The sequence below is a fragment of the Notolepis coatsorum genome (assembly GCF_963971535.1).
Source record: "Notolepis coatsorum genome assembly, chromosome: 5".
Taxonomy (NCBI): Eukaryota; Metazoa; Chordata; class Actinopteri; order Aulopiformes; family Paralepididae; genus Notolepis; species Notolepis coatsorum.
This window is the reverse complement of record NC_140169.1, coordinates 202708081-202728429: the sequence shown is the minus strand read 5'-3', so window position 1 is coordinate 202728429 and position 20349 is coordinate 202708081. Positions and strand designations below refer to the sequence as shown.

Below are 20349 nucleotides of genomic sequence, written 5' to 3'. Positions count from 1 at the left end.
ACTAGAATCTAAATATATACTAGATTAACTTCCTCTCTCTCTCTCTCTCTCTGCTCATCAGTTATATTATACATGGTTACAATAAACACTAGAATCTAAATATATACTAGATTAACTTCCTCTCTCTCTCTCTCTCTCTGCTCATCAGTTATATTATACATGGTTACAATAAACACTAGAATCTAAATATATACTAGATTAACTTCCTCTCTCTCTCTCTCTGCTCATCAGTTATATTATACATGGTTACAATAAACACTAGAATCTAAATATATACTAGATTAACTTCCTCTCTCTCTCTCTCTGCTCATCAGTTATATTATACATGGTTACAATAAACACTAGAATCTAAATATATACTAGATTAACTTCCTCTCTCTCTCGCTCTCTGCCCGTCCACAGACAGCTGCGTGGAGAACGACACCCTCTCCCTGCTGGACAAGGCCCTGGACGACCAGGGGGACACGGCCAGCATCCGCAGCCGGGGCAGCGTGCACTCCGTGGGCAGCGGGGAGCAGCAGCAGAGGGGCCTCCCCATGCCCCGCCTGGAGCCCTTCAGCCCGGGACAGGTGTTCAACCACAGCCACGGGCGGCAGGTCCTGGTGCTGCCCGCCACGGACGACCACATCCTGGAGGTCAACGCTACGTGACCCTGGTGGGCGTGACCAGCTCCCTCCTTTTACTCCCATCATCACTACCACCCCCTCCTCCCACCCATACGCCCCCCACGCCTGGGCCGCCTCGCCCCCGGGCCTCCTGGGTGGACTCTAATGGAGCTCGAGCGCCAGAATGGGTCGGGTCCTTGGGACGATTTCCAAGCTGTGACTATTATGGGCTCTCTGTTTTTTCGGGGGTTCCTCCACCAGCCCCCCCCCCCCCCCCCCCCCGCCAGACACACATACACACACACACACACACCAAGCCCCCCCCCCCCCCCCAAGCATGAAGCTTCCACGTCACTGGAGACCTGATGAGCTAGATGACAGTGGAGAATGAATGGCACCTGCTGATAATGATGCCCCCTTGTATCCCTCCCCCATACTTTGTACATAGCTCATTGGATAGATCTATATAATTCCATATATTGACTGCTCCTCATTCAGATTGGTCATCCCCTTCATGAACTCCCATGGAAAAGAAGAGACTGCTGTACCCATGATGCTTTGCAGCCACACGTTGCCAAATCCCTAGTTCCCTCCCTCCCTCACTTGCTCCCTCCCTCGCTCCCTCCCTCCCTCGCTCCCTCCCTCGCTCCCTCCCTCCCTCACTTGCTCCCTCCCTCGCTCCCTCCCTCCCTCACTTGCTCCCTCCCTCGCTCCCTCCCTCCCTCCCTCGCTCCCTCCCTCCCTCGCTCCCTCCCTCCCTCGCTCCCTCCCTCCCTCCCTCCCTCCCTCCCTCACTTGCTCCCTCCCTCGCTCCCTCCCTCCCTCACTTGCTCCCTCCCTAGTTCCCTCCCTCCCTCACTTGCTCCCTCCCTCGCTCCCTCCCTCCCTCGCGGCCCAGCCCAGCCGCCTCCTGTTCTTCTTAGACGCACCAAAGCCCTGGATAGTGTGTACTGTATGTGTATGCATAGACTGGTGGGAATCACGCTTGACTACTGAAGTATTGACTGGATGTGTACAGTATGCATCTGTGTGTGCGTGTGCGCGTGTGTGTGTGTGTGTGTGCACAAGCGAGTGTCTGACAGAGTGAGATTTTGAAGTAATGATCAGCCAGTGGATAATGTATTTTTATCTCGTCTTATCTGTCAATGGTTTGTTCATATATAGTGTGTGTGTATATATGTATTGTGTACGTGTGTGAGGGGCGTGCGTCACAGAGTCTGTGTATGAGCTATGCACACATATACCATAAGTCTTGAAGAGATGAATGAAAATAAACTCATTGAATTGATTGACTCGTTCTTTCGTTCGTTTGAAAAGAACAAACGTCACCTTGTAACCCCCCCCCCACATTGTAATTATACTGCTCTTTTTCCTGTCCACTGTACATATAGTTCTGTAAATAAATGTGATTTGAATCAACGTCAAAATGGTCTTTCATTTCATCAACTATTGTTTAAGTCTTGTGTAAAGGGAATTCAGAGATGTGTTACTAAACACATTATACATGTTGTATACATACTGTGAACTATGTAGCACTGAATTGTGGAGTTGGATCGTTAACCCTTTCACTACCACACTACAGACGGTTAACCTTTCACTACCACACACTACAGAAGGTTAACCTTTCACTACCACACTACAGACGGTTAATCGACAAAGTCAAAGACTTAAGTCCAAACTGAGCGATTGATCGACTAAGTGGGGACAGCCTTAGAGATGATATTATTATCAAGTCACAACTGACATGCTTCAATTACTTGTGACTTGAGGGGTTGGGGAGGTACAGTATGATCGAGCCCTACGCTCCATGCCGATGTGAAAACAAAACATTTATATATACTCTTAACTAGGGATGCCCCGATCGATCGGCCAGCGATCGGTATCGGCCGATATTCAGTATAAATGTATAAATAAGTGAATTCCGATAATGCTTTATTTTCACCGATCGTGAAAACCGATCGAAAAACATGATCCAATTCTTAGCGGAGATTTCACTCGCTGAGTTCTGTCTCAGACACACGGAGCTGCAAACTGCCGCTCCTCCCCTGCCCCTCCCGCACCCGTGTAAACACAGAGGAGGCTCCTCTGCTATAGTCTAGTGCATGGGACCGTGAGCTAACGTTAGCTACCTAGCTATCGTTACTGTTTAAACAAAATTACCCAGTCAACTATTCACTTTTAGTTTAATACACGAGGCATTGTCTAACGGTATCTAGCCGGCTAGCTACTGATAGCTCCTGATATCAACAAATGCTCCAGCAATAGTCTAGTAGTGCATGTTGATACCTTCGTTAGCTCACGTTAGCTCACTGTTCAAAACGAAATGTCCCATTAAACTAAATAGTTCACTGAGGCGTTGTCTTAACGTTATCTAGCCGGCTAGCAGTAGCTACAGATAGCTCCTGATATCAATGTCTTATAACATTGATTCGATGCGTATTCGAGCCCCGGCTTGCATCGCAGTCACAAACGGCGCTAGCTGAGGGAGTAGGGTATATCTGCAGAGCCGCAGATATACCCTGCTAAGGGCATGCTGAATGTGATTTGACCCAAGCAGAGTATACACACAGACAGTGGAGATAGCGAGCATTTTGACTTGTTGCGTGGTGGCGATGTCTCGCAGAGAATACAACTATAAGTATAATTATATAATATGGGCGGCTACGTGGCGTAGTGGGCAAGGCGCTCGCCACGAATGCGGAGACGCTGGGCTCGCCTGTTCGAGCCCAGCGCTCCACATTGCTTTCAGTTTAGCTGGTCGTTCATTGGCCGTATTAGGGGGTGGGAAACTGATGGGTGGGGATCGGGCGTTGTGGACAGCGACTCCTACAGGTCGGTTGGTGCGCCTGCGCAGTAGAATCAGGAAGTGTCGGGGGCAGCGTGAGCCTCCCACGCGTTACTCCTCGCCACTGAGAGATCGAGCTGCGCAGGTGAAAAGATGCGACTGCTGTTACCTGAAGTACCAGAGGGGACTTGTGCTATGTATGACTTAGTCCACATTGCAGCCGGCTTGTGGGAGGCAAGAAACAGCGTTCGTGACAGGGGAGGGTTGAATTCGATGATACGAAAATTGGGATGGGAGAAAATATAGAAAATGGGAGAAAAAGTGGATAAAAAAAAAAAAGTATAATTATATAATATATATTTTATTAAAAAAAAATTAAGTATATATTTAAGGATTTTTTTTTTATATAAAACCAAAAACGATCGGATCGGTATCGGCCGATATGGCTCCAGACGATCGGTGGCAAAAAACGTGATCGGGGCATCCCTACTCTTAACCCTTTCACTGCCACACTACAGAAGGTTAACCCTTTCACTACCACACTACACACTGGTAGTGAAAGGGTTAACCTTCTGTAGTGTGGTTGCGAAAGGGTTAACCCTTTGTCGTGTGGCAGTGAAAAGGTTAACCTTTATGTATTGTCGCGGTGAAAGGGTTAACCCTTTGGTAGTGTGGTAGTGAAAGGGTTAAAGGGGCACTTGAGAGTCTACACCTCCAGGGGTTTGAGCACACGCTGACACAGCATCAACCTGTCCTGTAGAGAGAGAGAGATGGAGGCTATTTAAAGGGCCACTTAAAGCAATGCTGATTTATTTTGCACATAATCATGATCTCACACATGTCCAAAAACTTTAAATAGTTTTGCACATGGGCGGCTGGGTGGCGCAGCTGACATTGCGCTCGTCACCAACGCAAGAGACACCGGTATCGAATCCGGCTGTCGGCGTTGCCTCCGGCTTGGGCCGGCCGCAGTGGCGGCTGGTGAATTCTTCGCCACGAGGGGCGATATACCAAACATTTTGCAAACATGTACAAGGCACGCATTGGCGAATATTATCACCATTGCCATCAATCAATATATGATCACAGTCAGTCAAATGCAACCACGTTTCCAATAGCCCAACACAAACACGCACAGCTCTCTCTCTCTCTCTCTCTCTCTCTCTCTCTCTCTCTCTCTCTCTCTCTCTCTCTCTCTCTCTCTCTCTCTTTCTCTCTCTCTCTCTCTCTCTCAGATCCATTCAATAATAAACACATATGTATATCTTGTCATTTTAACCCTTTATCTGCCAGGGATTATTCTGATCTTATTACATGGCGTTTTCACATTCGCCGAAATGCTTGCTTGTGATTGGTCAATAGCCCCCCGACAGCGGTCATTATCAGACAATAATGACCGCTGTGGGACAATAATGACCGCTGTGCGCAGCTGTGCGCAATCAAGCCCACTGACACACACTGTTTCAGTGCAATTAGACACTGCCGGTGTTCTGCTGCCGGCGATGACAGGGGGCGGAGCGACGAGCGGAGCCAGAACGCAGCCAGAACCAGTGTTGCGAGTCGATGTAAAATGAATTAGGTATATTGTTAGTAAGTTAGCCATGTAATAAGCGGGATAATGTATAGCTATACTCGATCATTGTCGCAAAATAATTGACCTTCACTGACGTTTAAAACACCTCGCCGAGGCGGCTCGGTATTTTAAACTCTGTGTCGGTCAATTATTTTGCGACAATGACCTCGTAGCTATACATTATCCCTTACTTAATCCCCTCTCTGCCACCACTGTAAGTCTATGGAGATGTTCCCCTTCTTTGCAGGGCTATAACTTTTTAAATTGTATTGCTAAATTGACATTACTATGGCCCATTCAACGTCAAGTATCTATCGTTTAGGATGTAGCAATGTTCTACTTTTTCATTCACACATTCATACTAAAATACGGTCTAAAGTATAAATATGTTTTTATCGTTTTCTGCAGCATTCCATAGAACGTGAGTTATAGCCACAAATACATATATTAGATCATCAAATGTAGTTTGATACCGATTGACGTCAGATTAAAAATTTCAATTGTACAAGGTCCTAAACGTCATGCCTCATCATCTGCTGGTGACCGGAGGGGGGGGGGTTATAAGTCCGTGGCCGACGTTAAATCATTTATGTAGTATGGGCGATATATAGATCAGAGCAGTTTTTATGGATAATAATAATCAAACACGCTGAAACTCACCGCAGCTTCCTCGTAGCGTTGGGCAATCAGCGTGGAGCAAAAAGATAGTTATTATGGGATGTCGATCTAGTTGGTCCAGTTCCAGGTTGTATAATACTATATACGTCCTAAACATGTTGTTTATCGAGTTATTGGCAATGGATCGATATCCAGTGTATCAAGATGGAGTCCCGCGAGCGATAGCGAGTGGCCGGACGAAATATGGGTGAGCAGTGAGCACCACCTCCGGCCGCTCACTTCCGGTTTTGGCACCTCGCCGATCGGCCACCAGATGGCGGTCTTGAACCGTTGGAGAGTTGAGAGGAGATCTACAGCAAGTCTCAAGTCTCCGTGGGTGAAATATGATTGCCATGACAGATTTTTGAAATATTGATCTCAAAGACGCTGTACAACGTCATTGGCAGATTACGCATGGCGAGGAATGACGTCTTAACACGTCATTGGCGATTAAAGGGTTAAACAAGTTACCATTCATTGTCTGAGTGGTTATGCTCCACCCGCAGCGAAATTAGAGAGAGAGAGAGAGAGAGAGAGATATCCGACCGCGACTCACTTGTTTAGTTGAAACGCGGTCCAGCAGGGCTTGATAAAGTGTACAGTATATGTCCATTGTCCAGACTGTTGATGTCCACTGTCCAGCCATATAGCTTGTTGTTGTTGTTGTTGTTGTTGTTGTTGTTGTTGTTGTTGTTGTTGTTGACCGAGTATAGCCTTAACACTTTGATCGCCATGGTTAAATTCATAATTTACCATCCCTTGCCATCTCTATTTGTCTATGGAGAAGTTCCCCTTCTTTGCAGGGCTATAACTTTTTTAATTGTATTGCTCAATTGACATTACCATGGCCCATTCAAAGTCCTATATCTATTGTTCAGGGTGTATCAACGTTATACTTTTTCATTCACATATTCATACTAAAATACGGTCTAAAGTATAAGTATGTTTTTATCGTTTTCTGCAGCTTTCTCCAGAACTTGATTTATAGCCCCAAATGCATTATATTGATGATCAAATACAGTTTGGTAGGAATCTGTGCGAGATAAAAAATTTCAACTGGACGTGGTTCTAGGAGTTACTACGTATGATCTGATGTTGACCGGATGGGCGGGGGGTCGTTTATAATTCCGTGGGCAACGTTATATCATTCATCTAGTGTGGGTGATATGATCATCAGAGCAGTTAGTAAAGAACACGTTGGAAAATAACGCTGGATCTTACCGTATCTTCCTCGCGCCGTTGGGCGATGAGCGTGGAGCAGAGATATTCCTATTATGGGATGTATAAATACCCGATCCATTTCCAGGTTGTATAATAGTATATACGTCCAAATCATGTTGTTTGTCGAGTTATTTGCACCGATCGGTGTTCACTGTGTCAAGATGGAGTCCTGCTAATGATAGCGAGTGCCCGGACGAAATATGGGTGAGCACCACTTCATCCACATGACTTCCTGTTGGGCGATCTGCCGATCGGCCACCAGATGGCGCTCTTGAACCGTTAGAGAGTTGAGTGGAGCTCAGCAGTATATCTCAGGTCCCCGGGGGAGAAATATGATTACGATCACAGATTTTTTAAATATTGATATCAAAGACGTGTTACGGCGTCTTCGGCAGAATGAGCATGGCGGGCAATGACGAGTTTCGGCGTTTCTGGCAATTAAAGTGTTAAGTGAACACAGAGTCAGAGTGTGGAGGGGGGCGTGAGCACAGAGTGCTTGGAGGCGAGCGCCTGGAACATCGACCACCCAGCTCCCCAAAGCTCGCCTCCCAGATCATATTTATGACCATTGATATGCTAACATTTATTTACTAGAGTCATTACGATTGGCCGCTTGCCAATCAATCAATGCGTCAAAGCGTTTTGGAGAGCGCCCCGGATTCGGAGGTAGTTTCTAATAGACGGACGTGACATCAATCACAAACGGGGGGAGAGGAGATAGAATAATATAGCATGCAAAATGATTTATACTTGCTATATTAACGTTATAGTGCATTTTAATAGTAATTATTATTCATTTTAAACATGTTTCGTTTATTTTTAGGGCTTCAAGCCTTCAAAATATCTAAAATAAAAAAACACAAGTTCTTCTTCTCCTACCATATCATTGCTCTCAACCAGGGTGGGCGGCGCTCTATCGCCCCCTATTGACCAGCCGCCACTGGCCGGCCGTCATACTGACTCAATTGGCAGAGTTAGCGGGAGGGAAGTCGATGGGTGGTAGTCTGGTCGTTGTGAACAGCGACTCCTACAGGTCGGTTGGGGCCCCTGCACAGCAAAGACAGGAAAATGGCGGGGGCAGTGTGAGCCTCCCACACGTTACACCTCGCCAATGAAAGTCCACGCTGGCAGGTGAAAAGATGTGACTGGCTGCCTCCACATGTATCGGAGGGGACATGTGATGCAAGGCTTCTATCCTCCCTACAACCGGCCAGTGGGGGGCACATGCAAGCAATGATCAAGACAGGGCAGGGGAGAATTGGCATGGCTAAATTGGGATGGGGGAAAAATAGAAAAAGGAGGAGAAAAAGTGGATACATTTTTTTTTGTTTTGCACACATTTCAGTTGTTGAGAGTAAATGAGTTTGAATATGGCCACCAGTGATGTCATCGGGGACATTGAATCCTCATATTGTGTTATTTACAGCTCCCTGAGATTATGTAGATGAACCTTACTGAATTTACACTTCATATTTATATCACCGCATATACCAACCGTATATATATACCCATATTTGTCTGAATATACCTGCATATAACCCCTCATATACTTGCTTATACACCTACACATAACCCATAGCTCTGTATGATAGCATGTACCATATATATTTATTTATTCTCACAGCATATACCTATCCTCACCTGTCTGTACTTACCTGCACATAGTCCCTTACTATATCTATATACGTATATGTACATATCCTACTCTTACTAGTTACGCTGCTAGTCAGTAGTAGTCATACTGTCTCTATTTATATAATACACTCTATACATACATCTGGTTAGCACTACACTCCGTAGTACTAATTTATATATATATATATATATATTTTTTTATTATCTTTTCCCCCCTTCTTTTTCCGTTTTTCTCCCCTCCCAATGTTAGTCGTTATACCAATTCCCAATCCCCTTCGTCGTTGCACACTCTACCCCCTACCGTCGGTCTGGGAGGGCGGAGACTATCACATGCTTCCTCCGACACATGTGTAGCCAATCCCCACTTCTTTTCACCTGGCAGCGTGGATTCGCACTGGGGGAGTGTAACGTGTGGAGGACACTACCTCCCCCAGGATCCGACCTCGCTGTGCAGGCGCCCCGACCGAACTGTAGGAGTCGCTGTTTACAACGACCAGGACCCACCCTCGCCGGGTTTCCCACCTGCTAACACCGCCAATTGTGTTAGTATGGACGGTCGGCCAACCCGGAAGCACCACAGCTGGATTCGATCCCACTGTCTCTGTGGTGCACTACCCGGCCGCCCTTAATTTATATATTTTATACCCAGTGTAATCACCTGTACATTGTATATTGCTGTTGCACTTTACTGTTACATTTGCACTCTGGTTGGATGCCATTTTTTTTTTTGTACTGTACTTGTGCTGAATAATGACAATACATTTGAATCTAATCGAATCTAATAGGGACTGCTACCCAATCATTTCATGGAGCTGTAATTCACATAATACAAGGATTCAATGATGTCACTGGTGGCCATATTCAAACTAATTTACTCTCAGTAACTGTCAAACTAAATTAATGCATGCAAAACAGTTTTTGAAAGTGTGTGAGATTATGTGCAAAATGAACAAGCATTGTTTATTGGTGAAGTGCCCTTTTAATAACTCTAGGACACATCTTGTATTTCTGAATGAAACCAGATGTGTTTGTCTGTAGATCAGGGGTTCTCAACCTTTCTGCTGCCAAGGCTCCCCTGTGTCCAATAAAATATTCCAGGGCACCCCTACATACGATAAAGACTTTTCCCCTCCTGTCTTTTTTGCTACAATGATGACAAAAGTGCTTGCTTTCAAAATAACGTTTATTTAAGTGCGTAGTACTGTTGACATTACACTGCTTGTAGTAGTAAATCAAATAGCCTATTTGGATAAGTTTGACCATTTCTCAAAAAACAGAAAATCATTATTTAAAAAAAATACAGAAAAGGATCACCAAGTTACCATTTCTCAAGAAATATAAATAAATACAGAAAATAAGCACTCGTTCACTCAGTGGACATTTCTAGCTCAGTGCGAGGTCTGCTGCTGCTGCTGGCTAATAATACGGTCAATACGTGGGGAGATCTTTGACAAGGCAACACGCATGTCATCCTCAAGGCTCAACTTTGCCCTATATTTTGTTTTCAGAGCTGTCATGGATGAAAAGCCAGCTTCACACAGATATGTGGTGCTGAATGGTATCAACACCTTAAAGGCCAACTTGCAGGTTAAACCCTACTCTTCAATTATGGGTAGTTTACATCATTGGTATCTAATTTCATTATTTGTTTTTTTGTGCGTGGAGGTTGTGGTTTGGTCGACAAAATGTTTGATAAAAACGCTAAAACTGGGCCAATTTCGATAAAAAAAAATTCCCTCTTCATGAAAGTCAGCGTTGGCCTAGTCACATTGTTTATTGAACAAAAATACAACCTGCAAGTTGGCCTTTAACTGCTGCATCATGAGATACTTGGTACTCAGTACCACACCAGACCAAAATGTTTCCAGGGGCACTTCACTGAAACGAGCTCTCCAGGTGGTATCAGATGAGATTTCAATGAGTTCTTCCAAGAGTTTGGATGGAGATGTGTCAGGAAGCTTTGTCTCAATGTTCTCTGTAAAGGGATTCTTTATCCAGAGTAACTTGGTGATCCTTTTCTGTGTTTTCTTTTAAATAATGATTTTCAGTTTTTGAGAAATGGTCAAACTTATCCAAATATGCTATTTTCATGGAAAGCAGTGCAGGTGCAACAAATAGCACTTTAGTGATAATCTTCTGTAATTATATAAAAAAATAAATAAAAAAATTTGAAATCTCAAGGCACCCCTGGCAGTTCTCTGAGGCACCCCTATTGAGAACCGCTGCTGTAGGGTACATCCCCTAAACGAAACACCCCTAATCCTCCTTGACATCTACTGACCAGTGACCACACCCCCCCCAATTCAGTCGAATGGTTTGGCCTGCCAACTTTCTTTATGCAACTTTTAAAAATGGTGGTCTTTCTGTGCCACAAGACATTTAGTGAGGATCAAGTGATGTAGGTGTAGTAGGAAATAATCAAAATGGTGGCCATTGTTTTACATAGAAATTGCAGACTCCCACACTCACTTTTCTCTGCTTTATTCAGTCAACATTTCTGGTCAGGGACCTTCACCAGGACCATCGAGAATGTAAAGATGGTGACATGGGTTCTTTTGAACACCACCAAACTGTGATTGGATTGCCCCCCCCCCCCCCCCCCCATCCATTACGGTGGACAAAAATAATATAGTTCTACACTTTCATATTGATAACGTCAGGAGAACATTACCAAGGGAAAAGCACGTTCCATCATGATTCGACAAGCCATTGAGGTGTAGTCCGTGTTATTGGTTGTTATTGTGAGAAGGCCAAATGACTCAAAACCCCTCTATATAGCAAGGAGGCAAACATATTTGCAGCGGTATAAAGTACTTGAGTAACTAATTGTACTTCGTTACAATACTTAAGTACTGTTTTGGGGGATTTGTACTTTACTCTAGTATTATTAGGTTTGTATACTTGTACTTTTACTCGATTACATTTCAGAGAAAAAATACATACTTTTTACTCCTTACATTTAAAATGTACTATCTAAATGGTTAATTTAAAGATGCTGGTCCCTAGATGCCACACAGTAGGTTTCGTGAGAATCAGTTGAACAGAAGGATGAGGGGGAAAAAGCAATTAAAACGACATTATAAAATTGGCAAAAACCCTTGCATATGCCCCCCACTGGTCGGTTGTAGGGAGGATAGAAGCCTTGCATCACGTGTCCCCTCCGATACACTAGGCAGCCTGTCACATCTTTTCACCTGCCAGCGTGGACTCTCATTGGCGAGGTGTAACGTGTAGGAGGCTCACACTACCCCCGCTATTTCCTGTCTCTGCTGTGCAGGCGTCCCCCAACCGACCTGTAGGAGTCGCTGTCCACAACGTCCAGATTACAACCTATCGACTTCCACCCGCCAACTCTGCCAATTGAGTTAGTATGACGGCCGGCCCAAGCCGGAGGCAACGCCGACAGCGGGATACAAACCCGGTGTCTCTTGCGTTGGTGACGAGCGCAATGTCCGCTGCGCCACCCAGCCGCCCTTGGCATTCGAATTCTAAATCAACATTCGAATTTTTTATAAATATATATTTTTTTAATTCTGTTTAAACCAATGGGGTTTTTATTCACAGTTGCAGATAAAGATTAGGCTAAGTATTAAAAGAAACTGATGAGTTATATTCATTAAAGAAAGTTGATTTAATTGATTTAGTTGGGCTGGGGCTTCACGCTGACGCTCCCTGGGCTGGGTCTGGGGCTGGAAAGTTGATTTAATTTTTTTTTAAAGACTCATTTAATCAGATTAATCACTTTATTAAAATTGAGGATTTAGTTTGAGGATATTAAAAAATAAATAAAAAGATATATATATTATTTAAAAAAAAATTAAATGTATTATTATTATTATTTTCTTTTATTAAAAACGAAGGTTCGAACGTTCGTTCGAAAAACCCTGACGAAGTTCGAATCCCAAAAACAGGCTTCGGGGACAGCCTTAGGGGGCGGTGCTAGAGGAAAGGTCATGGGGTCACCAAAATCAATAGGGTTCTTCCTCTAGAGGTCATGAATTTTCACAGCAATTTATTTGATCAAAGCAAAGGATTCGCAGCGGACAGGGGTATAGCAAGCCCCCCTCCTCCCCAGCCACAGCTCATACATACCCTTTAGTAAAGACCCTTTCAAATGTTTTAGTCAAGACCCACTTGACTACCCCCCCCCCCCCCCACACACACACACACACACACACACACACTCAGGGCACAGGTCAGGTCCACTACACCCCCCCCCCCCCCTTCAGGGCACAGGGTAATCAGTTCCACTACACCCCCCCCCCTCCCCACCCCGCCCCTGGCAGAGGCAGCAGTGGCCATGGTGAACCCATAAGCCTGGGTGAGAGAGAGAGAGAGAGAGATGCTGCAGTAGGCTGTTCTAAACAAGATGGCAAACAGTGATGGCAGTCTGTGTACATTAGGGAAAAATTTTATTTTATTAACATGTGTAAAAGATTTAAAATGTTGAGTGAAACATAATCTGGCAGTGGATTAGAGCAGTGGTTGTCAAACGTCTTCATGTCAACAACCCCCATTTGATACTATTCTGTCCCAGGGACCACCCCCCCCCCCCCTTTTTTTTATACTTTATTGACACAACAGTAAAAACAACATTTGAAACAACAATGTCAAATGCTGGTCAATGGACCTGTCTCAAAACCCTGCCCCTTTTCTTGATCCTCCAATCACAACTCTCGCTTACCTCGGACAAACTTGGTTTGTCCGAGGTAAGCGACAGTTGTGATTGGAGGATCAAGAAAAGGGGCAGGGTTTTGAGACAGGTCAATTGGATAGGACACAATAAAGCCATAGGCTTGTTTCCATTGTGGTCCATTTACATAGAACATAAAAAGGCACGAAAACACAAAATAACATGTACACAGACAGGACACCCTAAATGCAAGTACAAAAACACCTAACCTGAAAACTCAGTCAACTAATGTTAAAAGAAATTAAAAACCGCAAACACTTAAAAGCAACTCACGATAAAAGAGATAAAAACCAAATTAAGACCAATTTGAGTCGCTGCTGAGCCATGATTTTAGGGCGGATTTAAATCCGAGAGGGGAGTTCAAGGGGTGTTGGCAGGGCATTCCACATCACAGTGGCAGAGTAAAATAATGCGTTTTTGATCCCTATGTGAGAAGATATGAATTGTTACATACTGTATGATTTAAACTGTCTAATGTAGGTGGAGAGATCACAGAGGAGAAAGGATAATAGTCGTTGTTATTCATTCTCTCACTGTACGACCTAGTGAAGAAAATACCAGTGAAATTAAACTCTTCCCCATTTTGCCGGGGACCCCCTGGAACCCCCTCACAGACCCCTGGGGGACCCCCGGACCACAGCTTGTGAATCACTGGATTAGAGAGGAAACATTCACCCTTTGTGCAGATTGTGCTCATTTAGTCCAGTACTATACGTTTAATTTAGACCAGTATTATACGTTTAATTTAGTACAGTATTATACGTTAATTTAGTCCAGTACTATACGTTTCATTTAGTCCAGTACTATACGTTTAATTTAGTACAGTACTATACGTTAATTTAGTACAGTACTATACGTTTCATTTAGTACAGTATTATACGTTTAATTTAGTACAGTATTATACATTAATTTAGTCCAGTACTATACGTTTCATTTAGTACAGTATTATACGTTAATTTAGTACAGTACTATACGTTTCATTTAGTACAGTATTATACGTTTAATTTAGTACAGTACTATACGTTTCATTTAGTACAGTATTATACGTTTCATTTAGTACAGTATTATACATTTCATTTAGTACAGTGCTATACGCTTCATTTAGTACAGTATTATACGTTTAATTTAGTACAGTACTATACGCTTCATTTAGTACAGTATTATACGTTTAATTTAGTACAGTACTATACGTTTCATTTAGTACAGTATTATACATTTCATTTAGTACAGTGCTATACGCTTCATTTAGTCGTTCTATACATTTAATTTAGTCCAGTACTATACGTTTAATTTAGTACAGTACTATACGCTTAATTTAGTCCAGTACTATACGCTTAATTTAGTACAGTATTATACGTTTCATTTAGTACAGTGCTATACGCTTCATATTTATGAAGAGTTATCTCACAAGTAGGACACAAAGGGTTTATTACACTGGCAGCTGGTCTCACTCTAAGGTCTTAGACTACGGGGTCCCGCAAGGGAGCTGCCTTGGACCACTCCTATAGGCCATCTTCACAAACGACTTACCATCAGTTCTGTGTAAAGCAACTGTACAAATGTATGCTGATGATTCCACATTGTACTATGCTGCAAAAACTGTCAGTGAACTGGACAATGTTTTATCAGCTGAGTTAAATGGTGTTTGATTGGATAAAACGGAATAAGTTGGTACTAAACATCTCAAAAACCAAATCAATTATCTTGGGTTCGAGTCATAAATTGTCATCAATACCAAAAATGAGTTTGAACGTGTCTGATGAACCCATAGAACAGGTAAATAAAGTAAAATTACTGGGCATAATAATTGATAGCCAGCTGTCATGGGCAGAACACATTGATACCATAGTGAAGAAGATGGGGAGTGGTATCTCCATGGTGAGGAAATGTCTTTCTTATGTCCCTACATATATTGTGGGACAGGTGGCGAAATCTTTAATTTTATGTCACCTAGATTATTGTGCACCAGTATGGTCCTCTGCATCCAAAGGTCAACTAAAGAAATTGCAAACTGCCCAGAACAGAGCTGCAAGGTTAGTTTTACATTGTTCCATGAGAACAAACACCATCACTATGCACCGGCAACTCTCATGGTTAACGGTAGAGAATAGGCTGGTTTTCAACACAGTTAAATTTTTCAGGAACACTGTCTTTTCGTCTCAACCTGTTTTCTTATACAAACAAATTGTCAGATGCAGTCAGGTTCATTCTTATTTTACTAGGTCAGCTGATGATGGACAGATTATGTTACCACGTCCAAAGTCAAATGCTTTAAAGAGGACTGTTGTTTATCGTGCCATCAATCATTGGAATAACTGCCCACTGAACATAAGTAAATTGAATAGTAAAGTGTCTTTCAAATACCACCTGAGAATGCACTACTTAAATATGTGAGCAAAATATTCTGATGTTGATAATGATGTCTACAATGTTTTACTGTTTTTAGACAATGTTACAATGTTTTTAGATAAAGATGTCTACAATGTTTTACTGTTTTTAGATTATCATTGTTAATTGTGATTGTCATATGTATCTTATGTTGTTATGTTTTGTGTTTTGTGTTGTCTTTCTATGTGGACCCCAGGAAGACTAGCTCACCACTTAGGTGACAGCTAATGAGGATCCTTTTTAAACAATAAACAATAAAACAATACGCTTCATTTAGTCCAGTTCTATACGTTTAATTTAGTCCAGTACTATACGCTTAATTTAGTCCAGTACTATAGGCTTAATTTAGTACAGTATTATAAGTTTCATTTAGTACAGCGTTTCATTTAGTCCAGTATTATACATTTCATTTAGACCAGTATTATACGTTTAATTTAGTCCAGTATTATACGTTTCATTTAGTACAATACTATACGCTTCATTTAGTCCAGTACTATACGCTTCATTTAGTCCAGCGTTTCATTTAGTACAGTACTATAAGCTTCATTTAGTCCAGTACTATACGTTTAATTTAGTACAGTACTATACGCTTCATTTAGTACAGTACTATACATTTAATATAGTACGGTACTATAAGTTTCATTTAGTCCAGTATACACTTCATTTAGTACAATACTATACGCTTCATTTAGTACGGTGCTATACGTTTAATTTAGTACAATACTATACGCTTCATTTAGTACAATACTATACACTTCATTTAGTACGGTACTATACGCTTCATTTAGTCCAGTACTATAAGTTTCATTTAGTACAGTACTATAAGTTTCATTTAGTACAGTACTATAAGTTTCATTTAGTCCAGTACTATACGCTTCATTTAGTCCAGCACTATAAGTTTCATTTAGTCCAGTACTATACGCTTCATTTAGTCCAGCACTATAAGTTTCATTTAGTCCAGTACTATAAGTTTCATTTAGTACAGTACTATAAGTTTAATTTAGTCCAGTACTATAAGTTTCATTTAGTCCAGCACTATAAGTTTCATTTAGTCCAGTACTATACGCTTCATTTAGTCCAGCACTATAAGTTTCATTTAGTCCAGTACTATACGCTTCATTTAGTCCAGCACTATAAGTTTCATTTAGTCCAGTACTATAAGTTTCATTTAGTACAGTACTATAAGTTTAATTTAGTCCAGTACTATAAGTTTCATTTAGTCCAGCACTATACGCTTCATTTAGTCCAGCACTATAAGTTTCATAGGTAAGTGGTGACAGCGACTCGGGAGGTAGAGCAGTCGTCTGGTAATCCGGAGGTTCCCGGTTCGATTCCCGCTCCTCTCGGGCAGTGTGTCGAAGAAGTGTCCTTGAGCAAGACACTGCTCCCTCCCCCTTCCCCTTCCCCTCCCCTATTTCTTGCGTACGTTGGGTTTCTTCCGCTGTTCCACGTGGTGCGCGTAGTGTGCGTTGCCGGGCGGAGGAGGAGGCGGCGTCGTCTCGTCGCTGTGCGTGTAGGCGGGGTTGGGGATAGACACCAGGCTGCTGAGCCGCGGGTCCAGCAGCGTCTGCATGACGACAGGGGACGGCGGGGCCGGCGCCCCCAGGAGGACAGAGGGGGTAGCACGCAACCCCATCTGCCCCCTCCTGCACTGCCTGTGCAGCGCCACGCTCAGCGCGGCCGCCACCAGCAGCAGGACGGAGCACGCCCCCGTCAGGACGTACAGCGCGATGGCCTCGCCGTCCGCGGGAGTGGAGACGGGCACGCAGCGCTGGCGCGACACCCTCCCCGCGCCGCTCTGCGCGCTCACGCACACGCTGTACGCGCGGCCCGGCTGCAGGCCGAAGACGTCGGTGCGCCGCGTCCTGGAGCTCACGCTGCCGTTGCTGACCGCGCTGCCGTCCTCCGCGCGCAGCACCCAGACCAGGAAGTTGCTCACGGACGAGTAGGGGGCGCACCACTGGACGCCGGCCGCTTTGGGCCGCACCCTTGCCAAGCTCAGGGCCACCACGGGGTCGGGGGTCATGGAGGGGTCGGGGGTCAGACTGGAGCACCTGCACCTCCTGCCCCCCGCGACCTCTCTGAGATCGGGGCAGGGTCTTTGCAGATGCTCGCAGGGGTCAAAGTCACACGGGGGCTCCTCCCCCGCGGTCGTGTTTCCCGCCTCTGTCTTTGCTGCTTTCTCGTTCTCTTTGTCCTTCCCGTCCTCTTTGTCCTTCTCGTCCTCTTCCTCTTTGTCCTCGACTTCATCTGCCGAAGAAGGATAAGCGTGGCCTGGTGTCGGAGTGGCTCGTCCCGCTGGGGAAGCAGGGGGCAGGTAAGGGGGTTGAGTGGGTTCTACTCTGGGGTTGGGGCTATGGGTTGGCATAGGACTTGGTGAGGGTGGTGGTGGTGGTGGTAGTGTGGTTCCCATGGGTAATGTCGCCGTCGGAGATGAGGGGAATAAACCAGGGCTGTTTGGTGGTGGTGGTAGTGGTGGTGGTAGTGTGGTCCCCATGGGTAATGTCACCGTAGGAGATGAGGGGAATAAACCAGGGCTGTTTGGTGGTGGTGGTGGTGGTAGTGTGGTTCCCATGGGTAATGTCACCGTAGGAGATGAGGGGAATAAACCAGGGCTGTTTGGTGGTGGTGGTGGTAGTGTGGTTCCCATGGGTAATGTCACCGTAGGAGATGAGGGGAATAAACCAGGGATGTTTGGTGGTGGTGGTGGTAGTGTGGTTCCCATGGGTAATGTCACCGTAGGAGATGAGGGGGATAAACCAGGGCTGTTTGCTGATCTCTCTGGGGTCTGTGGCATCACGCCAGACGTAGGTGTAAAGGAAGCAGCATGTACTGCCGGTACTGGATGTGTGGCTGAGCCTGGCGTCACTGACACTGCTGTGGTCTGAGCATGTAGCCCGTGGTTCTTCTCAACTCTGGAAGCAGACAATTCAGCACATGATACAGTTGATAACGTGTTTCAACTGACGTGGCAATAATAACACTGACCTATTAAAAGGACACCTCACCCCTGCCCATTTTGACAACCTAGGATGGCTTAGAGTAGACAACAGAGTACAGCAACTTGCAATGGGCCTGGTCTACAAGATACACTACACCACTAAGGTACCCATGTACATGTCGAAATACTTCCTAAAGGTCAGTGAAGTCCACGACCACAACACCAGAGGGCATTCCACTAATCACTTTCAACCCAGATTCGGCTCAAACAAGGGACTAAACACGTTTCGCAACTATGCCACAACAATGTGGACAGGGCCGGATTAACGACCGGGCCGTCCGGGCCGCGGCCCCGTGGGCCTCTAGTGATGAGGGGCCTCCAAAAAAAAAGAAAAAAATATATATTTTTTTTTTTAATTTTTAGTTTTAATTTTCTTGGAGGCCCCTCGTCACAAGAGGCCCCAAATTAGTATTATTATTTTTTTAACTTTTATTTTTAATTTTTTGGAGGCCCCTCGTCACTCGAGGCCTTTTGGAGGCCCCTCGTCACTAGATGCCTTTTGGAGGCCTCTCGTCACTAGAGGCCCCAAATTATTATAATTTTTTTTTTTACTTTTTTTTTTTTTTTTTTGCTCCTCGTCACTAGAGGCCCCAAATATTTTTTTATTTGTTTTTTATTTTATTTTTTTCTTATTTTGGAGATCGATGTCATACTGTGACACTGAAATGAAAACATATTTCATCAACTAAGATATTTAGTCAACAAAAATATTTCATCAACTAAAATATACAGTACGTCACACCCTGCCGTCTGCAAGTGGCTAATCTTGAGTATTTTTTCTCCTCTTCATAAGAGTTTGAGGTTTTCCGTTTGAGGTAAAAACAGCAATAAAAAGTCAAAACTTGCATCTCCACATCCCAGCCCCGACGCCTGAATACTTTTACCAACGGATTTCCAGTTCCGCGTTCGCGTTCTGCGCTCTGATTGGCCACTGACGTTTCTGGTAGCGCCAATCGTGTGACGCCTCTTTCTTTCACCGGTTAAGCTTAGGCACTCTTTCGAAGTTGGTTAAGGTTAGAGTTTGTCCTAGAGCAGGGCGATAGAACACCAGCCCTGATTCCATACTCTAACCTTAACCAACTTCGAAAGAGTCACCTAAGAAACGTCAGTCAATATTTCTATTGTATTTTTTTCTTTTATACATACATACATACATACATACATACATACATACATACATACATACATACATACATACATACATACATACATACATACATACATACATACATACATACATACATACATACATACATACATACATACATACATACATACATACATACATACATACATACAGCCCCACCCCCACCTAATAGACAGTCCCCTCCCCACCGTATGTAATGTATATATTCTCTCCCCACCGTATGTATATTTCTCTCCCACCCACCCACCCCTCCTAATGTACAGTCCCCTCCCCATCATATGTATATACTCTCTGTCAGGATCTATGGGTAACAGTACTGTATTTGCATATCATATATGTCACAAATGTAACAGTACTATATACCTGTATGTCATGTATGTCCCTATGCCATAAATGTCATGATGTCATACATGTCACTATGAATTGAAAATGGGGGACCCTGATGTAAACAAGACAAACGTCTTTCTCTGGTCTGCATCCCCTTAACAATTGTGTGTATTGAACCGTACTGTATTATTTGTACCCATTCTGCAATCTGTTAAATACAATTTTCATTAATTCATTCATTCACAGACAGTAACACAGGACAAAAACACATTTCAACCCCCTCCCTTCCCTAATTATAATTTAAATTGACATTCACG

General features: G+C 43.9%; 1 protein-coding gene across 1 annotated transcript in view; it reads left to right on the top strand.

The window, feature by feature from the left end:
* The window catches only part of trappc10 (trafficking protein particle complex subunit 10), a 122490-nt gene extending 121620 nt beyond the window's left edge, over window positions 1-870 (top strand). Inside the window, exon 23 of the mRNA XM_084315204.1 lies at window positions 403-870. Coding sequence (XP_084171330.1) covers window positions 403-650 — 248 coding nt within the window. The 3' untranslated portion in view covers window positions 651-870. The remainder of the gene's footprint in view (window positions 1-402) is intronic.
* Window positions 871-20349: the final 19479 nt, after the last annotated feature.